The sequence below is a fragment of the Salvia splendens genome, chromosome 4 (genome assembly GCF_004379255.2).
Source record: "Salvia splendens isolate huo1 chromosome 4, SspV2, whole genome shotgun sequence".
NCBI classification, from domain to species: domain Eukaryota; kingdom Viridiplantae; phylum Streptophyta; class Magnoliopsida; order Lamiales; family Lamiaceae; genus Salvia; species Salvia splendens.
The window spans coordinates 14,173,864-14,197,732 of NC_056035.1; the positions used below are offsets into that span (position 1 = coordinate 14,173,864).

At 37.6% G+C, this 23,869-nt stretch overlaps 2 protein-coding genes across 5 annotated transcripts; one reads left to right on the forward strand and one right to left on the reverse strand.

The window, feature by feature from the left end:
• Positions 1-1,799: 1,799 nt before the first annotated feature.
• Positions 1,800-4,855, reverse strand: LOC121798735 (guanylate kinase 2-like). 4 transcript variants are annotated; one of them, XM_042197878.1, is made up of 11 exons: positions 4,485-4,855; positions 4,147-4,178; positions 3,938-4,009; positions 3,717-3,784; positions 3,496-3,625; positions 3,039-3,401; positions 2,695-2,816; positions 2,467-2,602; positions 2,342-2,387; positions 2,170-2,254; positions 1,800-2,092 (listed from the first exon to the last, which is right to left on the reverse strand). In XM_042197878.1, the coding sequence occupies exons 2-11, from the start codon at positions 4,147-4,149 to the stop codon at positions 1,981-1,983; spliced, it is 1,137 nt and encodes a 378-aa protein (XP_042053812.1). In that variant the 5' UTR covers positions 4,150-4,178; positions 4,485-4,855; the 3' UTR covers positions 1,800-1,980. The 4 variants fall into 4 exon arrangements, with proteins under 4 accessions (XP_042053812.1, XP_042053811.1, XP_042053808.1 ...); XM_042197877.1 differs by having other exon boundaries at positions 4,550-4,854; XM_042197874.1 differs by having other exon boundaries at positions 3,899-4,009; positions 4,550-4,854.
• Positions 4,856-20,363: 15,508 nt separating this feature from the next.
• LOC121798737 (leucine-rich repeat receptor-like tyrosine-protein kinase PXC3) lies at positions 20,364-23,859 on the forward strand. Its single transcript, XM_042197881.1, has 2 exons — positions 20,364-23,227; positions 23,327-23,859. The coding sequence occupies exons 1-2, from the start codon at positions 20,869-20,871 to the stop codon at positions 23,650-23,652; spliced, it is 2,685 nt and encodes an 894-aa protein (XP_042053815.1). The 5' UTR covers positions 20,364-20,868; the 3' UTR covers positions 23,653-23,859.
• Positions 23,860-23,869: the final 10 nt, after the last annotated feature.

A 23,869-nucleotide genomic window follows, 5' to 3' on the forward strand; every position in this document is an offset into this window, starting at 1 on the left:
CGTGATTATGTTAAAGGCCAGAGACTTGTGGCTATATTTTTAAAAGTCAAGGGTCTGGAGTGAAACAAATAGAAACGTCAGGGACATTTTATGTAGTTCACTCTTATTATTATTATTATTATTATTATTATTATTATTATTATTAATTTTGTCAACGACACACATATAATGTCAACTACATATACAATTCATGTCAACTACATATACAATTCATGTCAACTATGCACATATAATGTCAACTATAAGTAGTTGTTGACATTCGATGTGCAGGCTATTGACGATAATACCTCCGAGTTGACATAATCTACTTGCAGTTGACATTTTGAAAATGTTGTGGATGAGTGACTGAAAATGCATCTCAATTCTCAATTAAGCTCTAGTAAGATTTTCCTTTATTAGAGTTTGTACATTTGGACAAATACATGGGGTAATTTTGCGCAATTTTACCATTTTCAAATATATTTTCAATGTTCAAATGTAATGAAATTAATAACTAGTTTCCATGAATGACCTAATCTTACCATTTATATAGGGTCACATATATTTATACATCTTGAATCATTTTTAGATATCATAAGCTTATCAACTAATCCTAATTTGTTAGTCTAAATAGAGCACGTTCATCAATCTCCTAAGACTAAATAATCCTACTACTAATATAGTATATAGGGGTGGCAAATCGTGCGGATTGGGTCGTTATCGGGTCAACCTAAACCCTATTTTACACGATTAAAATATGATACTATACGATTAAAACTAATTTTAAACTTGATTTATATGAAAAAAGCCATTTCCACGATTTAATCTTGATTTACAAGAAATTTGTAAAGCATTATTTTTTTAATAAATAATAAAAATAATGAAAATAATAATAATAATATTTCTTAATGGGTTATCTGTATCCAACCCGAACCCAACCCGAATTTTCAGGTCCTTAACGAGTCAACCTAATAACGACACGAACCCAATAAAGCTTTATCCAAACCCATTATTTTCGTGTGGGTTCATATCGGATTAACGTGCCGGGTCAAAAATTATCAGCCCTAATATATGTTGCCAACACAACAGTCATATAAAAGTTTTTTAGTTTTATTACTATCATTCTAGTTCCACCTAATTAATTTCATTCAATCATATAAAATTAGAATCAGTGGCCTTGATAAAATGCAAGTCTTACATGGAGTATTAGTGAATAGTATTAATAATTATTCATTTACGTACCCGTTTTGGAACGGCATCGTTGATAACATTTCGTTCAACTACAAAGTGTATCAATACTAACATAAAAATAAATTAAATTAAAATATTTTCCATTGGAGCTAATATTAGAAATTGTAGTTCGAAGTAATATAGAACAGGACTGAATGTTTTAAATTGTAAAAATTAATTAACGTATATGCATTTTGTATGGTACAATACGAGTATAAATACGAAAAGTTGTGTTCCAAAAGCCAAACTAAGTGCATTATCTAGTCTAGCATCTTCCTCTTTTTCTTATTTCCCTATTTATTCTCTATATTTTTGTGATTTTGATCGTAAAGAGAAAAAGAAAAAAAAGAGACCCTATTATATGTTGGGTGTTGTGGAATATACACATGGCATGAATTGCTTGTTCGGGCTATCACCAAATGGGAATTTTTAGATGTCACAAATTTGTGATAATGAATCTTTTCCAAGAGACATTGGATGAGTGAGGTGAGTTGAGTTTTGTTGAAAATAAATTCACATGGTTAAATAGGAGAAATGTTGATGCAAACATCCTAGATAGGGCAATGCCTCACTAAAGAGAAGCTAGAGACTAAAGTAAGCAACACCATATTCATAAATCATAACTTTAGAATGTGCTCACAAGCTTAACAATTAGCCGTAGTGCCACAACATGCTCTCTCTCATTCAGACCAAACTTCAAAATTCTATGCTTCAGAATCCCAATTCAGCTTTCACTAAAACAAATGTGCTGAAAAAGATAAACAACAATTGTTAGCCAAGAAACCCTAGCTCAGAGTCAGAGAGCTCTTCTGCTGCACAAATCCTTAGGCCCCTTGTCCTCCCAGGCGCTCCGCCCCTCATCGAACCCAAATCCAGCACAAACCTACAACAACCGAGCCATGGAGTCAGAAAAATCGCAACACTGAAACCACCATCGCAGCTGCAAGTAACTCGAATTACCTTTCCTGCTCTGCTGCACTGCACTTCATCACTATCTTCTCCCCAATTTTCAAACCTGTGTGTTCTAAAGGAACATGGACCAACTCTAATATCGGATCACACACACAAAACAAACAATCAATACGAGCTGATAAAATAAAGGTAGCTAATGAAATTAGGGTAACACACTGACCTGATTTTGGGGTGGTCTTGACAGCATCTGTGAGGCCTAAGAGCACCTAAACAATGCAAACTTACGAGCTTAGATTTTCTCCTCATATGATTATATAAATGACATGATTACCGAGGCAGACTCACCTTAAGCTTGTCATAGCAATTCTCAAGATCATCATTAACCAATATATGATCAAAGAGGCCAGGTGATGCTCCCTGCTCAAGTTCTGCCTTAGCATTCCTGAGTCGTTTTTGGATCTGTTCCTCAACCTCAGTCCCCCTGCAAACAGGAGTAGAGCATCTTTACTAGATAAAGGAGCATGAAAGCTGATTGTCAGGTGAGAAGGGGAAATTTTCTTAAGCCTAGCAAACCTTGCACGAAGGCGTTTCTCTAGCTCCTCAAACGAGGGAGGACAGATAAAGATAAAAATGGCTTCCAGAGAGCTAGCCCTCACGGATCTTGCCCCTTGAACATCAATGTCAAGGATGCATCTCTACACGAAAATCACACAAGCCATCCTTAGGCTTACAACATAAACAAGCATTTTGATTTTATACAATCTTTACTCAATATTCCTGATTAAGATCATCAATCAAAAATAACATATGTTCAGAGTTTCACATCACATGTTCCATGTTAATACCCAAGATGAACCACAGCACGAAAATGCAAGTGCCCAGCCAATTTTAACTCAGCAAAGGAAGGAGCTATATACCTTTCCTTTCTCAGCAACAACATCAACAGCTTCTACACTGGTTCCATATAGGTTCCCATGGACAGCTGCAAACTCGAGGAATTTCCCACCATCTATGTCTTTCTCCATGGCGCCACGCTCACTGAAATGGTAGTGGACACCATTCTTCTCATTATTCCTTGGAGCACGAGTGGTGTGGCTTACTGAGAACCCAAACATCAATGGAAATTCTTCCATCAGTTTGGCAATGAGCGTACCCTTGCCAACACCAGAAGGCCCGCTGATGACAATAGGTTTTTCAGCTTCACCAATCACTCCTTTACTCCATGCAACCACCTCAGTCCCCAATCTCGCCTTCTGTTCTCTCACAAACAAAGTATTCACCTGTAAATCGAGAAAACGGGCGGGATGATAAGCAGTGAGAACAATGTAGATTCAAAACGAAAAACTGAGAGCAACAGTATTCTCAAACACTAACCTCCAGAAACCAAAAGCCATCGTCAGAAGACGTATCCCCCCTAATGACCAGAACTCGATCCTGATCTAAGACGACAGCTGAGTGGCCCTTTGACGCCTTAGGTTTTGTTCCCAACACAATGGGGAACACCCTACAAAGATAACAAACCTATTGATTAGCTCACCTCTCAGCTAAGCAAAACTATTATGGAGCAAAACGAACAGACGTGCTCAATGCCTCACCATTCATTAGTCAACTTATCAAAAACACGAACAGCCAAAGATTCGCTCTTAGGGTCACCAATGACATACTGTTGTTCAAATGACAATCCAAAAAACAGTTATAACCAGGCATTCTTCAACCCGATCAGGGTGCAGATTTTCATAAACATAAATATTTTTCAAGAAAATATGGCTAACCATACCGTTCTATTACAACCAATATCAACAGCAGTTTCACACACCTTCGACTTCAAGTGAAAACCGTTGGTTAATTTACTCTTGAGATCCTCTACAAGAAAAGCTGGAGCTTCCCCCTAATCGTCGCACAATCAACACAGCAAAGCATTGGAAAATCAGATAAAGATGCTATTCTATTGCATTCTAAGAAAAAAAAAAACATTGTTCATTCCATATGAACAAAAAAACAACAAGATAATTGATATAAACTCACCATAAATTCAAGCGATTCAACACTGACTGGCTCTGTTAAATGACATAGGAAATGAATGAGACCAAAATCCCAACAAACTATTCCAAATCAATAAAAAAAAGCACATAGCTATCCATCTGGCCCTTAACAAATCAATACATATACGATGAAATAAACAACACATCAACCGAAAACGTAAATGAGAATGCTGGGTGGGAACAAAATGCAAGGCATACAATACTTTACAGATTTCGAAACGGAAAAACCCCCATAATCATCTCAAATCATACAATCGCACCCCTAAAAAAAAGCAGAAATGTTCCGCGAAAAATGAAAAACACACGGAACCCAGCTCCCACCTAAAAAAAAGTGGATCAGATAAATAAATTGGTGAGAAACAGTGAAGAATATATATATGAATTACTGCAAATTGGCAGAAGGGAGCTTGGCTTCACGTCCGTTTCGTGCGGGGATGCGCTATTTATCCTCCTGAATCAGGGAAATTAGGTGTAATGGGATTGGAAACAATCGTGAAAAGGGGAGATTCTTGAAACAAGATTGAAGTTTTAGTATTGAACGAGTCAGAAATCTTGAACAAGGAGAGCTAGCAGCCGCAATGAGAGAGAAGTTTCTCCCACATTGCAAGCCCTCGTTTTTATATATAGAGTTTACTCCCGTGTGCGTGTGTACTTGTGTGCGCGTGAGAGAGAGAGAGTGTTGCAATTCGGTTCAAGAAACCTTGAATTTGAGGACTATGTCGGCTTGGCCTCTCTTTCTGTTCTTTTTCCCTTTTTGTTTTCCTTTTCGCATTTTTTGTTTCTTTCCTAACTTTACTTGGAAATGGAAATTAATAAAATACATTTAAAAATTTTCATGAATTGGTATTTATTTTAATTTTCAGATTTGCTAATATTTCTTGTAGTGTATAGGGTCATTGTTTAATTTTTTTTTATCAGGAAAGCTAATTGCAGATACATCATTTTTAAAAAAATTTGACGAAAAAAATAGAAATGTTTTAATTGAATGGACGAAACTTGTAAAAATAATTGGTTGGGGTTCATATGACTCATGTTTTGCTATGATGACAATGGTACTCGACTCTTAGATACTTCCACGTGTTCGCAAACATGGCTCATTTGGATTTTATACTCCCTCTCCTCTTAAAAAAGTTAAGTATATTTTGAATGGACATTGTTTTACTAATATATAATTGATTAAATTAAAAAATAGTTATAATTGAAATATTATAAGCGAATGAGTGAATTCTACCTTAATATGGAGAAAAAAATATTCTGAAATAGAAGCTGAATAATTTTAAGTGACGAGCTAAAATGAAAATAATTTTTATTTTAAAGAATAGATGGAGTGATAAAATTTGTCCATCGTGTTTTTCTAAGCTCAACTCATTGGATCGATCAAAGTAATTAGAGAACTTTATCTTCGCATAGTCCAATTGTCATTCTATAAATACGAGTAATTTTCATTAATATCTACTGAATAAATTACATGTTAATTATATTGTTAGTTGATCAATTAGCTTACTAACCTGAATTCCGAACATTAAAGATTATGATTAAAAAAGCTAATCTGATAAAATTACATTCTACCTAGCCAATGTCCAATTAGCCCACTGAGTAGAATTGACCCAAATGTTGGTAGACTGATCCGATTAACATTCATAGTTATATTTAACATCTTATAAGTAAACTATAAAGATTAATTCGCGAGATTGATGGCAACTTAGTGCTTATGCCATGGTCATAAAACTATTTCTTGATGGATTCCATTAATAATAAAAAATTCAGAATATCACAAAATATTGCAACTTTTAGTCGTATAAAGTGCTAATTCTTGGTCTCCCATTCTAAAACAAGATAAACACTCATGAAAAGTAAAAAAAGAAAATGTTAGTTGGGATACACAAAATCTAATGAAACTACTTACTCAATTTGACTAATTCAATCATAACTGAAAAAACAAGAATAAGAATGTTCCGTTCCATGCTACATGGATGATTACGATTCGTAGTATTTTAAAAATTCAGAGCTGGCAATTGACAAATAAGAGGTTGTAAAGATTATCATTATCTAATTGTTAGAAAGAGAAGGGCAAAGAAAATTTTCAAGAATAATTAATTCGTGTGACAATATTAGTCATGGCCGATACACTAATATTAACAACAAAGGATGAAAATGTGATATATTTTGGCCCATCATTAATACTCTTTATACACGTACTAAGCCGCCCCGAGTGCCGTTCTGGCTCGCCTTAAGATCCACATCTTTTCCTTTGTGAGAGAATGGTATCGAGGAGTCTCTTAAGGAGACTCGTCCCATCATTCACGAATTCAATTGGTCCATTTTGTTTTTCTCTCATCTTTTTCATGGTTTTCTCACTCTTCGTGAGTTTTCATCTTTGTTCTTCTTTCTCCTTTTTTCTTTAGCTCTTTGTGAGCAATGAGAAAAAGACTCTTGGTGGTGATAACCTTTTTGATTCTTTATCCGAGCATATTGACAGTGAATGTCATTGAGTTTTGGTTTGACAAGCCAAAGGAATAAAAACTTATGTAAGATATGAGATTTTTTAATTGATTGAGTTGTGTTTATTAGGGGTGGCAAATCGTGCGGATTGGGTCGTTATCGGGTCAACCTGATAACAACCCAATCCAATAAGGCCTAACTCAAACCCGACCTGTTAAGGAAACTGTCAATCCGAACCCGAACCCAAACCCGACCTGGTACCCTCAAACCCGAACACGATCCGAACCCGACACGAACCCGTTAACGGCATGATATAATATGGGTTGACACAACACGATAACGACCTGAACCCGATATTACACGATTAAAACCTGATATTACATGATTAAAACTAATTTTAAACTTAATTTATATGATAAAAAGTCATTTTCCATGATTTAATCTTGATTTACAAGAAATTTGTAAAGCATTATTTTTTATAAATAATGAAAATAATAATATTCTTTCTTAATGGGTTATCTGTATCCAACCCGCATCCAACCCAAAATTTTCGGGTTTTTAACGGGTCAACCCAATAAGGCTTTACCCAAATTCATTATTTTCGTGCAGATTCGTGTTGGGTCAAAAATTGTCAGTCCTTGTTTATGTTGGCTAAAGCAGTGTCATTGTGGTGGTTGTTGATTCGTGGTCGTGTCATTGTCATTGTGGTGGTTGTTGATTCGTGGTCAAATCTTGGGATTAGGTTATGATGTTGGTGTCTATTGTTTTTGTCACTTATCTCGTCTACAATTTTCGATATAAGTATAATCTTAAAGCTATATGGTTGTCCGATAATGAAACGGTTGGTACGCTCAGGGCGCTTAGGTGTCGTTCAAGCAAGGATATATCCTACTGGTCAGGATAGAGATCCTAACTAAGCCTAGACCCTGGTTTCAAAAATTCCTCAACCCACTCCTACTGATCAGTATAGTGGTGGTAAGGGTCGAATCCCACAGAGATGGTGCGTTAAAACTATTGTGGTGATATTCTGGATGGTTTGGTTAGCTACCACGCTCGGGTTGAGTTTCTACCTAGGCAAGAACTTAAAGGTAATTTCCTACTGACTAGAATAGGGAAAGTAGTGTAGAGGTGCAGCTGTGTACGTGGAAATGGGGAGACATTTTTGTAACAGAAAATATTTGGAAGGTACGGGATTCTATTTTGGGCTAGACAGAATATTCAGAGGGTAGTGGTAGTCATGGTGACTAGGCTGACAGATCTGCAGGTTATAACTAAAAAGTAAAGGACAAAAAGCAAAAAAACATCTAAAAAGCAAGGTGGTCCCCAACATTAGACTAGGACATCATCTTCTTCAACAACACAAACTAAAATCAGAAAATAATTCCAGATTCAACACAGAAACACAGTTTATCAATTCGCGAACACAGATCCACAAATAAGAACACCAAATCTGAAATCAAAACACAGAAACTGCAACTCCGCGTACTGGTCAACAGGAAGCGAAACGCACTCAAACTAAACTTCACATGCAGCGATTCACTCACGATCGAACAGTTCCACGTTTAACTAAGGAAATTGCGACGGAAACAAGGAAAGAAAAGATTCAGCACTTAAAACACCAAGGAACCTTAGATCTAAGCTAACTAGGCGGAATAGGAAGGAAAATAAATCAACACAATAACCGAAACGGAAATCAACTTCATAGCATAAACACGTTCAGATCTTCAACAAGTACTTCAAAAGCAGAAAATATCCAAAAGCAAGCAAGAATTCCAACGTAAAGAAAGCAAGTAAATTAAACTACGAAAGCGAATAAAAGTGTTTTGCCACTCCGGGCGATGAAATCTCTAAGCTACTGTCTTGCTGGCTGGAACGGACGATTTGGAACTCCGGGAACATCTAGATCTTCAAGTGACCATGGCAGTGGCGAGGAACGAGATTCTGGACTGGGCTGAAAGACTAAACTCCGAGAGAACTCTCCTAAAAGTGATGATGATGAACGATCCCTCTTTCTCTCCAAGTGGCTTCCTTTTATAGGGAGGCTTACCCTTAATTTTTAGGGTAAGACCTTGCGGTGAAATGACTTCTTTGCCCTTAATTGTGATTGAGCAGTCCCAGCTATCCTCTTTCTCCATCTCGAGCCATTTTTGCATGTATACTGGTCAGTACGTAATCGTCCTGACGCCCTTTTCACTTGAAGTGTCTGAAACTCTGCCTACTGGTTAGAACGCTTACCCTGCACGCTTAAGCAGCTAGTTTTGCAGATATAATTCAATTATGCACATCATACTGACCCGTAACCTAGGCCTAGAGTACGACTTATCAAACTGCTCACACTTACCACATGCTTGTCCTCAAGCGTGAAGAACAAACAAAAAGGAATAAGTCGAATTCTAGCCTGGTTACTCCCCTGACCGACTCTACCTAAACTAGACTCTATACTACAACGACGCAAAGAAAAACACTTGGTCAAACACAGAAAAACACACAAATACACAAACATAAAAACACAAAGATTGGGCTATATTTTCAAACATCCCTTACCTCGGGATCTGGTGCAATCCGGCCTTAGACAGCCTTGAACTTCTGCCACCCCCCATTCCTTCCTGGTCAGTATATCCGCTTGTCAAGATCGCCCAAATTCTCGGCCAAACACTAGATTCACTCGGTCTCTCATACCTCACCAGGAATGTTGGGACCGCTTTCTCTCAATATGCTCAACCACACTTGCTTGGGACCCCAAAAATACACACTTTCATCTATAAATACCCTCAATTTCACTCCCAAAAATTCACATCAAACTACACAATTCACATCATCATTCTCTCATCTCCATTCTCATCTTCAATCTCTCATATCCATTTTCATCTTCATTCTCTCACACCCTACAACACCACTATGTCCGGTCACGACGATAACCCAAGCGGCTCCCACGGTTGGAACCCCGAATGGTTCGGTTCACAACGGTTGCCTAGTCCGGAAACGGACTATTCGGCCCCTCCTCTCACCCAAGATTCGGGCGTTCCGGGTGACTACCGGCCATACCCGGTCGACGACCAAGGTGGCTCCGATGGACGATACGGGTGGACACCGGAGCCTAGGCCTCCCGTCCCTTCCCAAACTCCGACTCCTCCATCTCGCGCCGGTGTCCGCACACCGTACTCACCGGCGGAGATGGATAGATTGTTCAAGACGTACTTGGAAATATCCGAAGATGCGGTGGTTGGCACGAACCAATCCGGCGATCACTTTTGGTGGCGCGTCTCTCGGCGGTACAATGCAAACCGACCGCCGGGAACGATCGAGCGCAACGAGAGTATGGTGCGCAACTGCATCGGCCGAGCCAACGACGAAATTGGCAAGTTCAATGGCTATTTCCTCCAGGAGTCGCGGAATGCCGGGAGCGGCCGGAGCGAGGTCGACATCATCACTGCGGTGCTGAGCACCAACCAATCCATGAACGGTAAGTCGTTCAAGTACCTAAATGTTTGGCAGGAAACGAGGACGCACCCAAAGTATCTGGGAGGCGTAACATCCTCCTCTAGCGGCTCCTCCAAACGGTCACGGTCGGCATCCCTATCCGACGCCGGCGAAGAAGTGGCTAGCCAACTCGCCGAAGCTAACTTGGGTAGCCCCGACGCCGGACCAAGCGGTTCCCGACGCCGACCGCAAGGAAGGAAGAAGGCGGCGGCCGAACGCCATCGCGCCGCGACTCCATCTGCCCCCGCTCCCGAACCCGCACCCTATGTTCCACCTCCACCCCCGAACAACTCGTTGTGGGCCCTTTTGGCCCAACTCAATATGGCCGATAGGTCATCTATGACCCCCACGCAACTTCAAACGCACGAGACCATGATATTGGGTCTCCAAAAACAATTGGGGTTGGTGCCGCCGGATGCGTAGTCTTTCTCGGGTAATATTAGCCAATAATTGTGTAATTTTTAATTTTTAGGATTTTAATTATGTAATTTTTAATTTTTAGTATTTTAATTATGTAATTTTTAATTTTTAGGATTTTAATTATGTCTTTTTTATTTTATTTGTAATTTGTAATATTTATTGTGGTTTTTTAATGAATTTTAGTATTATGAAAATGTTTTTGTGTAATTGAATTTTAAATTAATTGTGCTCGTCCTTGCGGAAGAGCACAGCTGTGGGTGTTGTGCTCTTGCTAGAGAGCAGGCAGAAAAAGTGGGGTCGGACCCACAACCGTGCCGCTGGCAAGAGCACGGTTGTGGATGCTCTCATGTCCTAACTCGATTTATGATTGAACATAAAAAAGTGGAGGACAAGTTTGATTACGATGTTGGGCCATCGGCCCAGATATATATATGTAAAGATTGGTATGTGGTTGTTTGGGCTCAATGGCTTCAAAAAAGAGTTTGAGAAGAAAGACCATAGTATTTTCTCTTTCGAAAAAATAAAATATTAGTAGGAGTACTATTTTTGTGCTGTGGATAAAATTATTTAATATGAAAAATCTTATTATTTTATACTATAACAATTTGTGAATTAGACTTCTATATTGAGGCTAAGATCTTATACTTATGCAATAAAATGTTGTGCAATGGATCAATTACAAAGACATCAATTACGTATTTCAATGTTTTTATAGTATGATAAATATAGTATAATCCATGAAATGGTGTGGATAGTGTGGGGGACCCTAGAATCAGAATGCCATGAAGAAAATAGACAGTGCATGATGCCATGGCATGATGCATGTCCAATAAAGTGGTGCACTCGATCTCAATCACTACTCAAAATAAATTTTTACCCCTTTTATGTTTTTTCTTTTATTTCCTTTAAGTACCTTTATTTATTGACTATCATTATAGGGCCACCACCAATATTACAAAAGCCAAGTGGAAGCCCACATCATTACACAATTTGCCATGCACATGACCTTGGTATGGCATAGGAGAAATAGACCAAATATGAGAACTCATCTCAAAAGACTAGCTTATTAGGAGAGAAAATTCATTTAGTCTATATACCCCACATCAGTTGTTATCATAACCGATATGAGAATTGAGTCTGTAACAAATACACACAAATCCTCCATGGATGATATAAAATTTTATGTAGTATAATTTCATGCTTTGAATGAAGAGAATAAATTTAAGATAAATATATTTTGATTTTGAGTAATGAACTATCTTAGTTAGGATAAATCAAAGAAAAAAAGAATCATCTTCATTAGAATAGAGGTAGTACAATTTTAGCAACAAAACATTCACATATTAAACTTTTTAATTCTCTTCTATTATATACCACATTCAATATGTAAACTTCCTAAGTCTTTATAAAATTTATGGACGGACACAGAAAAAACAATTAGTATGGACTATATTTTGAAAAAGTTTATCTAAAAGTAGTAGTATATTTTAGATGATTTAAATTATTAATAAGAGATTTTTAACTCAATCTTAAATTATATTTTGATAATAATTTTTCTAGAAAATCAAACACTGTCTAGGTGGAGTAATGGCGGCTATAAAACGAAATGATCTTTGGTCAATTTCTTGTAGAAGCAAATAGTGCAGTAGTTATTTACACAATTACATGCTCCATATAAATTCTGGACTACTTTAATTTATCGTTATATGCGAATTTTTTGCAATTCAAATTTAATAATAAAAAAGTGATGGGCATCATATCATCATGGGTTTCGTAGCTAATATCTTAACTCTTGGATAATTTAATCCTTAATCACTTATTAATGCTACTTAACCATCATCTAAACTTATGATTATTTTAAAAGCGACCGGTATAAAAAGCAATGTGGTGGTATGAAATTTAAGAAACGAAAATACAATCATTTCTAACAAAAAGAAAAAGAAACGAACATATCTATATATATCGGGTCGTTGATCTATTACTAACTTTCTATCAATTTTATCCAACGAGCCATATGCTACAAATTTCTATTAGTCTTAAAATTAATGAAACATGCTTCTATAATATTGTATTATTATCACCAAATTATTCAATATATTAGTTTTTCATGAATTTTTAATTTGATACTCCCTCCATTTCGTTGCAAGTGATCAACTTCTTTTCGGCATGAGATTCAAGAAAAAAATGATGTTTATTGAATTAAGTGGAAAGAAAATAAAGTATAGGACTAAAGTAAAAGAGATAAATAGATATCGTTAAAATAAAAGTGACAATAAAATACAAGAGAAAATAAAGTAGAAGAAATTATAATTTTTTTACTCAAAAGAAAAGACAATCATTTGAGTTTGGACAGCTCAATATGAAAAGTTTGATGTCTAAGACATATGAAGTATATGTAATACTTTAGGTCTTGCTGTTAATTTTCCATTGATAACAAATTCTGACTTATCAAAAATGAAATGGTAAATAAGCTAGCATTGTTTTATAAGGTGTACGGTTGACTTAACATTTTCTTTAAAAAGTTGACATGGTAAATCATACTACTATGAGATGGATGCCGCATCATTAAAAACAATAAAAATTTGAAAACTTGTCTTTCCTGCCAACATTATTTTCCCATCTTCCTCAATAAGTTTGAGTTTTGAGCTCAATATAAATACTAGACACTAAAAAAACTTAATTTTTTAGTACATAAAAATCAAGCACAATTACTTGTATTGGATTTTTTTTAAAAATAACTACTCCCTCCGTCCAGCAATAGGAGTCCCATTTCTCCAGGGCATGGGTTTTAAGAAAGTTTTGGAATGTGTAATAAATGGTGTGTGATAGTGGAATTTGGGTCCCACCTAAATTGTTTTAAACCTTTTTCTTTAGCTTGCATACAACAAGAAGCCAAATTTTTTTGTTGGTTTGCGTACAACAATGCAGCACGTTTCCATATCATTTCATGGAATGACAAAGTTAATTTTAGGCTGCCAAAATTAAAAATGGGCATAATATATGGAAAACTGAATTTAAAAGAACACTCAACGGGCTCCGCCTCAGCCATGGCCTCTGCCCTCCCCCTCCTCCTCTCTCTCCCCCTCCTCTACTTCTTCCTCGCCCCTCGCTTCCTCTCCCCCTCGCCAAATCCCCATCCCTCCCGACGACGAGCTCCACGACTTCTCCCTTTTCCACAAGGCCATTGCCATGGCATTCCTCTTCCTCACCAACTCCCCCTCCACTTCGCCCCCCTCTGGGAGCGATTCTTCTCCCCTGCCCCCTCCTCCCTCTACAACATTTACATCCATGCCGACCCCTTCTCCCCCCTCTTCCCCTCCACGGCGTCTTCCGCGGCCGCCTCATCCCCGCCAAGCGCACTCAGCGCTCCTCCGCCGCCCACCGCCTCTCGCCACCGCCATGATTGACGATCACGCCAACACCTATTTCTCCCTAATTTCGCAACACTGCATCCCCCTCCGCTCCTTCAATTTCAACTCATTAAATTGAACCCAGAACTTTCGAAAATGACTCATCAAATTTATCTGTAAATTGAACCCAAAACTTCTTCAATTTCAACTCCAAAACCAACAAACCAAACAAATAGAAACAGAAGAAGAAAACATCTGAAAACAAAAACTCCAAAAGTGGAACCAACAAAATCGAAATCTGTAAATCCTAGCGAGAGTTGAGAGAGAGAAGTGGTGGTCCTCGTAGGCGGCGGACACGTCGCCGCTGGTGTCGTCGGTGGCTGCGGTGAATCGGATCGACAGCGGCGTGTCCTCGATCGAGACGTCGGCGTCGGAGTGAAAGGGGAGCTCTAACACATTGGGGTGGGTGTAATTGAGAGAGTGGCGAGAAAAATTGGGGTTGGGGTGAGTGTAATTGAGAGAGCGGCGATTGGGAGAGGAGGAGGAGGGCGGCGATCGGGAGAGGAGGAGGGGGGCGATCGGGAGAGGAGGAGGGGGGCGATTGGGAGAGGAGGAGGAGGGTGACCGAGAGTGAGGGTGAGAGAGTGAAATTAAAGTAGGGTGGGGGGTGTTTTTTTTATGGCAATTGTGTAAATTAGTGAGAAGGGGGAGGGTAATTAAATTGTCCAAATATGGTAAGTAGAATCGGGACTCCTATTCCCGGACGTCCCAAAACAGAAAAACGGGACTCCCATTGCTGGACGGAGGGAGTATAACTTAGAACGTAAAAGAAAACGTTCATAAATTAAGGATAAAATAACTTAATCTTTTATTTTTTTTAAAACGCTTCTATTCTCTAATTTTAGTTGGGACACCAATAATAAGGATACTTTACGAAGTGTTAGTGATATATTTGAAAACATAAATTGACGTCCTTAATTATATATAAAAATATTGTTAACGAATTTTTTTTTGCAGTGAGAGAATATAAATAACTAAGAAAATAAATAAAATGCTTTAGATACATAGTAGTATAGTAAGTAATTTATAATACTTCTGAAAAATAAGGATGACAAACAATTTAATTTGTCAGATATTTCTTTAAGTTGGAAACTGAATTTAATTTGTCAGATAGTATTTCTTTAAGTTGGAAACTGAATGGCCTAAAAAAAGTACAATAACAATAAATAATACTCTCTCTGTCCTATAAAAATATGTGCATTTTCCATTTTCATCCATCCCACAAAAATATGTGCATTCCATTTTTAGAAAGTTATATCAATTTAATAATGTAGGTCACACTAACTCTACTTTAACTATCAATATTCTCATCTCTCTTACTTTAGCATGCAATTCTCATCATCTCTCCTAGTATACCAATTTTATCTTAATTTTCGTTTCATCTCATCCGTGCCATGTAAATTAAATACTCTCTCTATATATATCAAATTCAACTAACTTCTTTTTATTTTCTTCCAAGTCATTTATTTGGCTCAAAAATATTTCAAACCGTTTTAGTATATATCAAACTCAATAGTTTTGTACTCCGTAGTTTAATATAAATACTAATGACCACGTCATGGTACATCCAACAAATTTGAATTTGATATATTAATAACTTTTTACCACGAAAAGAAATGTACAAGTAATTATAAGTACTCCGTAATTAATTAATTGATGTAATGCCCTTTAGAGCATGCACAACGATGGACGCCGGCCCCGCGTCCGTCCATGCCAACGGCAAGGACGAGGCTCGCCGCTGCTGCGCTCGCGCATCGAGTAGCGCCGTGCTAGCGAGCAGGCGACGTGGCGGCACGCGATTGGGCAACGGCATAGCCGTTGCCTTTGAATATTTTTTTATTTAAAATTCGTTATTTAATTTTAAATAATGATAAAAAATTAAAAAAAATTATTTTCCAAATCCCAAAAATATGGCCGTTTTTTTGCCCGTTTTTCTGATTTTTTTATTTATTTTTTATTTTTTCCCTCAAAATCATCTATAAATACACATATTCATCATCCATTTATCACATCAAATCATCTCTCATTCATCTCTCATTCATAATTCTCATACAAACTATCAACACATTCATCCCTCACTCAAAACCTCAAATGGATTTCACACATCTTATGGCGGAAGCGGAGAGCAAAGAACAAGAATACTACGAACAACATCGTGCCGCTTGCGAAGCATATGTCGCGGCGAATACCCCAGCTCCTCCTCCTCAACGAACTAGATCAACTCGCCGCTACATCCGTCGTGACCGGGAGGGAGCCCACGAAAGGCTCGTTGCCGACTACTTTGCCGACCAGCCACGGTTTCTGGCAGATTACTTCATGCGCCGTTTTCGCATGTCAAAGCGCTTGTTTATGCAAATTGTCAACACATTGTCCGCACGTGTTGAATTCTTCCAAACAGGTCCAGATGCAGCCGGCCGGCAAAGTATCACGCCGTTGCAGAAGTGTACGTGTACCATCCGACAACTCGCTACTGGGAAAACGGCTGACATCTTCGACGAGTATTTGCAAATCGCTGAGTCCACTGGAATCCTTTGTCTAAAGAATTTTTGCGAGGGCGTTCGTTCAGCTTTCGGGGATGAATTCCTTCGGGTACCCACCACTGATGATTGCCAACGGTTGCTTCATCTTCATGAATCAGTCCATGGCTTTCCCGGAATGCATGGCAGCATTGACTGCATGCATTGGAGGTGGAAGAATTGCCCGACTGCTTGGAGGGGGCAACACTTAAGCGGTCACAAAGACGGCGGCCCAACACTTATCCTTGAGGCGGTCGCCGACTACCGCCTATGGATTTGGCATGGATATTTCGGCGTTGCCGGATCCAACAACGACTTGAACGTGCTCTATTCGTCACCCCTTTTCAATGATGTGATGAATGGTGTAGCACCGGCGATCGACTTCACCGTCAACGGAACTACATACCACATGGGTTACTATCTCGCCGATGGTATCTACCCAAGGTGGTCGACTTTCGTGAAGACGCTCAGCAACCCGCACGACCCGAGACGGGTTCTTTTTGCGCAGAGCCAAGAGTCCGCGCGGAAAGACGTCGAAAGAGCCTTCGGGGTCCTTTAAGCCCGATTCAACATTGTGAAGGCCCCGGCTCGGCTATGGTACGTGAATAATATAGCCGACATCATGTTCACGTGTATTATGTTACACAACATGATTATAGCCGACGAAGGGCCGAGGGCGGCTAGCTTCTACGACGAGGATGAAGCCGGAAGCTCAACAGCGAGGTCTCCCCCACGCCGAGGTGAGCATACGACGGTTGGCCAGAGGATCGAGACAAGGCATACAATGCGCGATACCCGAACCCACATTCAGCTACAAGAAGACCTAATCAAACACATGTGGGCGAAATTCGGCAACGAGTAGTGGTTTTTTTAATTTTAAGTATTTTAATTATTTAATTTTTAGGATTTTAATTATGTCGTTTTTTATTTTATTTGTCATTTGTAATATTATTTAGGTTTTTTAATGAATTTTAGTATTATGGAAATGTTTTTGTTTAATTGAATTTTAAATTAATTGTGCTCGTCCTTGCGGAAGAGCACAGCTGTGGGTGTTGTGCTCTTGCCATAGAGTAAGCAGAAAAAGTAGGCCCGGGCCCATAATCGTGTCGCTGGCAAGAGCACGATTGTGAATGCTCTTACAAAGCAAAGGTTGAAAATTTCAAGAACGACATATCAAGGAGCCATGATTACTTTACATCCAACAAAGTCGAATCCGGTACTTTTTACCACCAAGTGCAATGGTAAAAGCCATTGTAAGTAGTAGTAATTAATGAACATAGTTAACAAAGAGAAGATTGAAAAGTTAAAGACGACGTATGAAGGAGTCATGATTACGTTGATAAAAAAGTGTACTTGCTCCATTCGTCATTAAGAATTAGCGGTACGAGTTTTAAAAATTATTTAAAAAAATTTGTAAAAATAATTAGTAGAACCTGAGTGAAATGAGTTAGTGAAATGTGGAATCTTATTATCATTTATGATAAAATTAAATCGGAACTCCTATTTATGGACTGACTAAAATGAAAAAACGAGACTTCTATTTGCAGACGGGGAGTGTATTCAACAATCTCAGTCAGTTCTACAAAGTCCAAGATATCACTTGGCTTCATCCAAAAATAAAAGTTATATTTAATTATATTCACATATTTTAAGAAATGTAAAAAAAATTAAATAAATTATATATTGATTTTATAATTAAATATAATAAAAATTAAAATTAAAATGAATTAATAGAGAAATAAAAATAATAAAAGAGATATTTTCCGAACATATGAAATATTATTATTTTAATACAATATACATACACTACTTGACGTGGATAATTAAAACAAGGTGCATTGATAATGGCATCCCTAGATTCGTAACTGCAGAGCATAGCATAGCATAAAATATTAGAAATAGCCCAACCTGGAATCCTAGGGTTTGAAATAATTATACTTTAATGTCATATTTAGTTGATGAGAAGGTAAACTTGGCAAGAAAAATAATTTCTAAGAAAATGAATCCTGGAAATATGATTTCTAATAACTTTACTTTCCTATGTTTAAAAAATATCAAGATTTTAAATTTTATATTTGATTTAAACATCAAACTAAAAATATACTAATAAATAAAAGAATAATAATATCAATTTTTTAATAAATTATTAATTACAAATAATAATAATTATAACGTTACTATATTTATTATTACGATATATAGTTTAAATATGAATTATTCATCATAATATATAATAATAATAATAATAATTATTATTATTATATTTAAAAATATTACAATTGAATAAATTTTATAATTCCAAATTTCACTACGTCTTTATTGATTAATTATTAATTTATAAAATAATTATTATATGATTTATATTATATAATCATATAATAAATTATTAATTATAATAATAATAATAACATTTATATATAAATATTATAATAATATAGTTATAATTATGATAATTTTAATTATAGTTATTTACTATACTGAAATTAATATGATTTTGTAATTTTAAATTATTTTGAAAAGATTGTAATAATAATAATAAACTATACTATATTGCATTATTGCATTAAATATGTACGAATCTTAAAATTAGAAAAAATAATACATAAGAAAAGTTAGAATTCAGAATCCTGGAAAATTGTATTAACTTTCCTTGTTCTCGGGATTTTGATTACTTTTTAATTTTGATTAAAAATCAAAACAAACACAATAATTTAAAATTTAAGGAATCAAATTACTTTTTCAGACAGAATCCTGATTAACAAACATGGCCTGGAAGATAATTTGATGTCAAACTTTTCAGTCTTTCTCAAACTTTTCTTTTCCATTTTACTCTAAATTCATTACAGACATAATTAACATAAAATAATTAGTATGTTCCGTATTTGAACTTAACATTTAAAGAATAAATTACATAAAAATGATATCTGGACATTGCATTAGCACTTTTATGGTATCTAAGTAAATTTTATTATCATCATCTGGACAATGGAATAACACATTTTTTGTTCTTTTGCACTTGTTTGAGACATTATATGTATTTTAAAATAAGATGTGTATGATTTTAAAATACATATAACGTGTATATAGATAATAAGCGAAAAGTACATCTTTCATTATTTTAAAAAATTATTACTATGTACATTTATCTATTCTTAGGTAATTAAAAAATTATTACTATATACATTTTTTGCCGTCCCAAATTAGCTGAGTTATTCCTTATTTGAAAAAAAAAATTGGTTCTCTTTTCTAAGTACTTAACTTACTCACCAATTTTACTCTCTATTTCACCTTTAGCATCAATTTCTTAAATTTAGTGTTCAAAAGAAATGTCTCAACTACGGAAGTAATATTTAGTGATATAATAATAATAATAAAAATAACAATAAAAATAATTATTACTACTATTATTAAACATGATGTATATACATCAACAAATGATAAGTGTTAGTCTAATATTTTTTAAAAATTATACATGTAAATATATTTAAATTCAAAAATGTAAATCAATTTAAGTCAATTTCAGGGGCATAGTTGGAAGGAAAAAATCGAGAAGACCTACGACTTGATTAATGAATTTTCCGGAATTTTATGATGATACTTTTTCGAGAGTTCAGTGACTTAAAAATACAAACACTAATGGTTCTAAAATTTTAACTATACTAGTATTATGGATTCATTAGCACCTACAAGTAGTATACTTTCTTTTATATCGACTTTTTTTCATTTGCCAAAAAATGATCTTATTCTAGATGAAAATTAAGAGCGGAAAAATCTAACTTCAAAAAAAAAATGGATAAAAAGTACTCCTATAATATTCAATAGTAGTACATTATAATTAGAAGGCTATAGTCTCATTAACTGTAGACTGCTCATTTCTCGTGATTCTATACTCGTATTTGCAACATCAAATATTCAAAACTGCACCTCTCTCTCTCTCTCTCTCACACACAGTGACAGAACAAAACACCAAACCCGTGAAAGTAATTACCCAAACATTGTACAATTCCCTCACCCGTCTTCTGCTGACCATTGCAATCCAACTCCCTCTTAAAACGCTTTAAAAATTCTCCCCTCTTTTCAGCAAAGTTTGCTACTCCACTTTTTTTATGCTATGTTCTTCTACTTCTGAAAAACTAAAATCTCACCTATGTTTTGTGCCTTGTTTCAATCAACAACACTTGGACTTCCTCCTAACCAAAACCTCCCAACTTTTTCTATCCCCCCCCACAAAAGATTTGCTGTTCTTGTGTCGCTCCTCATATTTTGGGCCAAGAATTTGTTTTTCTTCATTTTCCAACAACTTTTGGAAAAGGTGTGGGGTTTTCCGAGTTCAGCCTCTTGCCTCAACTTTTGATGTTGTCTGAAGACTTTGAACAACTATAACGTCTTATTTTATTACCAAGATTTGTAGATTCTCATACAAGCTCTCAAAAAAATATGCAAATATGGACTTTGTTGAGTGTTTTGCTTCTTGGGCTGCTCTCAAAATCTCAGCTTCTCATTGCCCAGCACCTTCAAAATGACAAGCTGACATTGTTAGCAATTGGGAAGGAGCTCAGATTGTCTGAATGGGATGGAAATGCTACAGATTTCTGCACTTGGCCCTTCATTTCTTGCAGCTCAAAAAAACCATTTGTGGAGAAGCTTGATCTTTCTAATCATGGGCTGCAAGGTAACAACATCTCTCTAATCTCTGACCTCAAATCACTCAAATGGCTCGATCTCTCACGCAACAATTTCCATGGTACCATTCCACCTGTTCTTGGAAACCTAGTCGAGCTCGAGTATCTTGATTTGTCGTTCAATAACTTTGTTGGATTGATTCCTCCTTATCTGGGCAGTCTTACGAATCTTAGAGCGTTGAATCTTTCAAATAATATGTTGGTGGGGGTGATTCCTGATGATCTTAATACATTGCTTAAGTTGCAAGATTTGCAGATGTACACAAATAGATTGAATGGTTCAATTCCGTTGTGGTTGGGGAATTTGACCAATTTGAGAGTTTTCACTGCTTATGAGAATGAGTTGAGTGGTGTGATTCCTCCTATGCTAGGCTCTGTTGCTCCGCTTAAGCTGCTAAACCTTCATTCAAACCTGTTGGGGGGTTCAATACCCGAGGCCATTTTCGCTATGGGGAAGCTTGAAACTCTGGTTCTCACGCAGAACAGACTTAGTGGGAGTGTGCCTGCATCAGTTGCTAAATGCAGAGGGCTTTCTAGTATCAGAATTGGTAATAACATGTTGATAGGTGGGATTCCTAGAGAGATAGGTAATGTGAGTGGACTTACTTATTTTGAAGCTGACAACAACAATCTCTCTGGTGAGATTGTGCCAGATTTCTCAAGATGTTTTAATCTCACTCTTCTGAATCTGGCCTCAAATGGATTCACAGGAACCATTCCTGCTGAGTTTGGCTTGCTTGGTAATCTGCAGGAGTTGATTGTTTCAGGTAACAATCTATTTGGAGAGATTCCCACATCGATTCTTGGAGGCAAGAATCTGAACAAACTTGACTTGAGCAGTAATAGGTTCAATGGCACCATACCTAAAGGCATATGTGGTGCATCAAGGCTGCAGTTCTTGCTGTTGGGGCAGAACTCAATTGGGGGGGAGATACCGCGTGAGATTGGGGAATGTGGGAAATTGCTTGAGTTGCAGTTAGGTAGTAACTATCTGACCGGAAGCATTCCTGCTGAGATTGGTCATATCAAGAACTTGCAGATTGCACTGAATCTGAGCTCTAATCATCTTCACGGGCAGCTCCCTGTAGAGCTTGGGCGCCTTGACAAGCTTGTTTCTTTAGATGTGTCTAGCAATCAGCTCAGTGGGAGCATCCCTGCTGCTTTGAAAGGGATGATGAGCTTGATTGAGGTCAATTTCTCTGATAACCAATTCAGTGGCCCTATACCAGCCTTCACACCGTTCCAAAAGAGCTTGAATTCGAGCTTTGTTGGAAACAAGGGGCTGTGTGGGGATCCCTTGAGCGTTTCGTGTGTAGGTTTGGATGATTCTGATCAAGATCCTTACCATCATAAGGTTTCCTACAGGGTCATACTAGCTGTTATTGGCTCTGGTTTGGTGGTTTTCGCCTCTGTGACTGCTGTCGTGTTGCTGTTCATAATGAGGGAGAGGGTTGAGAAAGCTGCCAAGGATGGGGGAGCCACGGAGGAGGAGATCAACAGCAGCAGCAGCAAGCCGGTCATAGCAGCTGGGGATGTGTTTGTGGAGAATCTCCGGCAGGCCATAGACTTTGAGGCCGTGGCCAGAGCCACAACGAAGGATTCAAACAAGCTCAGCATAGGCACGTTCAGCACCATCTACAGAGCAGAGATGCCTTCCGGGATGGTGCTGTCAGTTAGAAAGCTCAAATCAATGGACAAAACCATGATCCATTACAGAAACAAGATGATCAGAGAAGTTGAGAAGCTGAGCAAGCTCCACCATGACAACTTGATTAGGCCAATCGGGTTCGTTGTGTTTGATGATGCCTTGCTCTTGCTGCAGCAGCATTTTCCCAAAGGCACATTGGCTCAGTTCCTTCATGACTCTGAGAATGGAAATGATCACAAACCTAGCTGGCCTACGAGGCTCTCTGTTGCCATCGGGGTGGCTGAAGGGCTCGCCTTCCTCCACAGTGTGGCCATCATCCACCTCGACATATCTTCAGGGAACGTGTTTCTAGACTCCAACCTCACCCCTCTTGTGGGCGAAGTTGAGATCTCAAAGCTTCTGGATCCTTCTAGAGGGACAGCAAGCATCAGTGCTGTTGCTGGTTCCTTTGGTTATATACCTCCAGGTATGTATGTATACACACTTCATTTTGTGAAAGCTATTTCATCATTCACTCTCCCCCTCACTCACACACACATGTTTTGTTTGGACTTGTGTGTAACAGAGTACGCATACACAATGCAAGTTACAGCACCTGGAAACGTGTATAGCTACGGGGTCATTTTGCTCGAGCTTCTCACTACTCGACTCCCTGTAGACGAGGGGTTTGGGGAGGGCGTTGATCTGGTGAAGTGGGTGCATGCTGCGCCTGCAAGAGGAGAGACCCCTGAGCAAATTCTCGATGCTGAGCTGAGCACGGTGTCGTTTGGTTGGAGGCGCGAGATGCTGGCCACTCTCAGAGTGGCATTGCTTTGCACCGACAGCACCCCGGCCAAACGGCCCAAGATGAAAAAGGTGGTGGAGATGCTGCAGGAAATCACACAGAACTGAGACAAGCCATATTTCACTGCTCGGAAGAGACGACAGTCACCAGTTTGAAAACAGTGGTGCTTCGTCGTGTTCAAGGTAGAGATGACAGAAGGTGTAACCTCTTTAGGAGAAAAATGGTTGGAGTAAAACTGTATATGAATGGTAAACGTTGCAAAGAATGAGTGTTTAGGCACTCTACTTTTGTGCCTTGTGATGGTCTGATCTGAATAAGCGTGTG

Bases quoted from the DNA above. Each gene is read 5' to 3' on its own strand.
- LOC121798735 (XM_042197874.1), bottom strand. The intron at 2,817-3,038 runs GTATATAGCTCC...ATTTTCGTGTAG, and splicing joins TTGTTGCTGAGAAAGGAAAG to AGATGCATCCTTGACATTGA. The intron at 2,093-2,169 runs GTAATTCGAGTT...CGGTTGTTGTAG, and splicing joins AGTGCAGCAGAGCAGGAAAG to GTTTGTGCTGGATTTGGGTT.
- LOC121798737 (XM_042197881.1), top strand. From the start codon at position 20,869: ATGCAAATATGGACTTTGTTGAGTGTTTTGCTTCTTGGGCTGCTCTCA. The intron at 23,228-23,326 runs GTATGTATGTAT...TGTGTGTAACAG, and splicing joins CTTTGGTTATATACCTCCAG to AGTACGCATACACAATGCAA.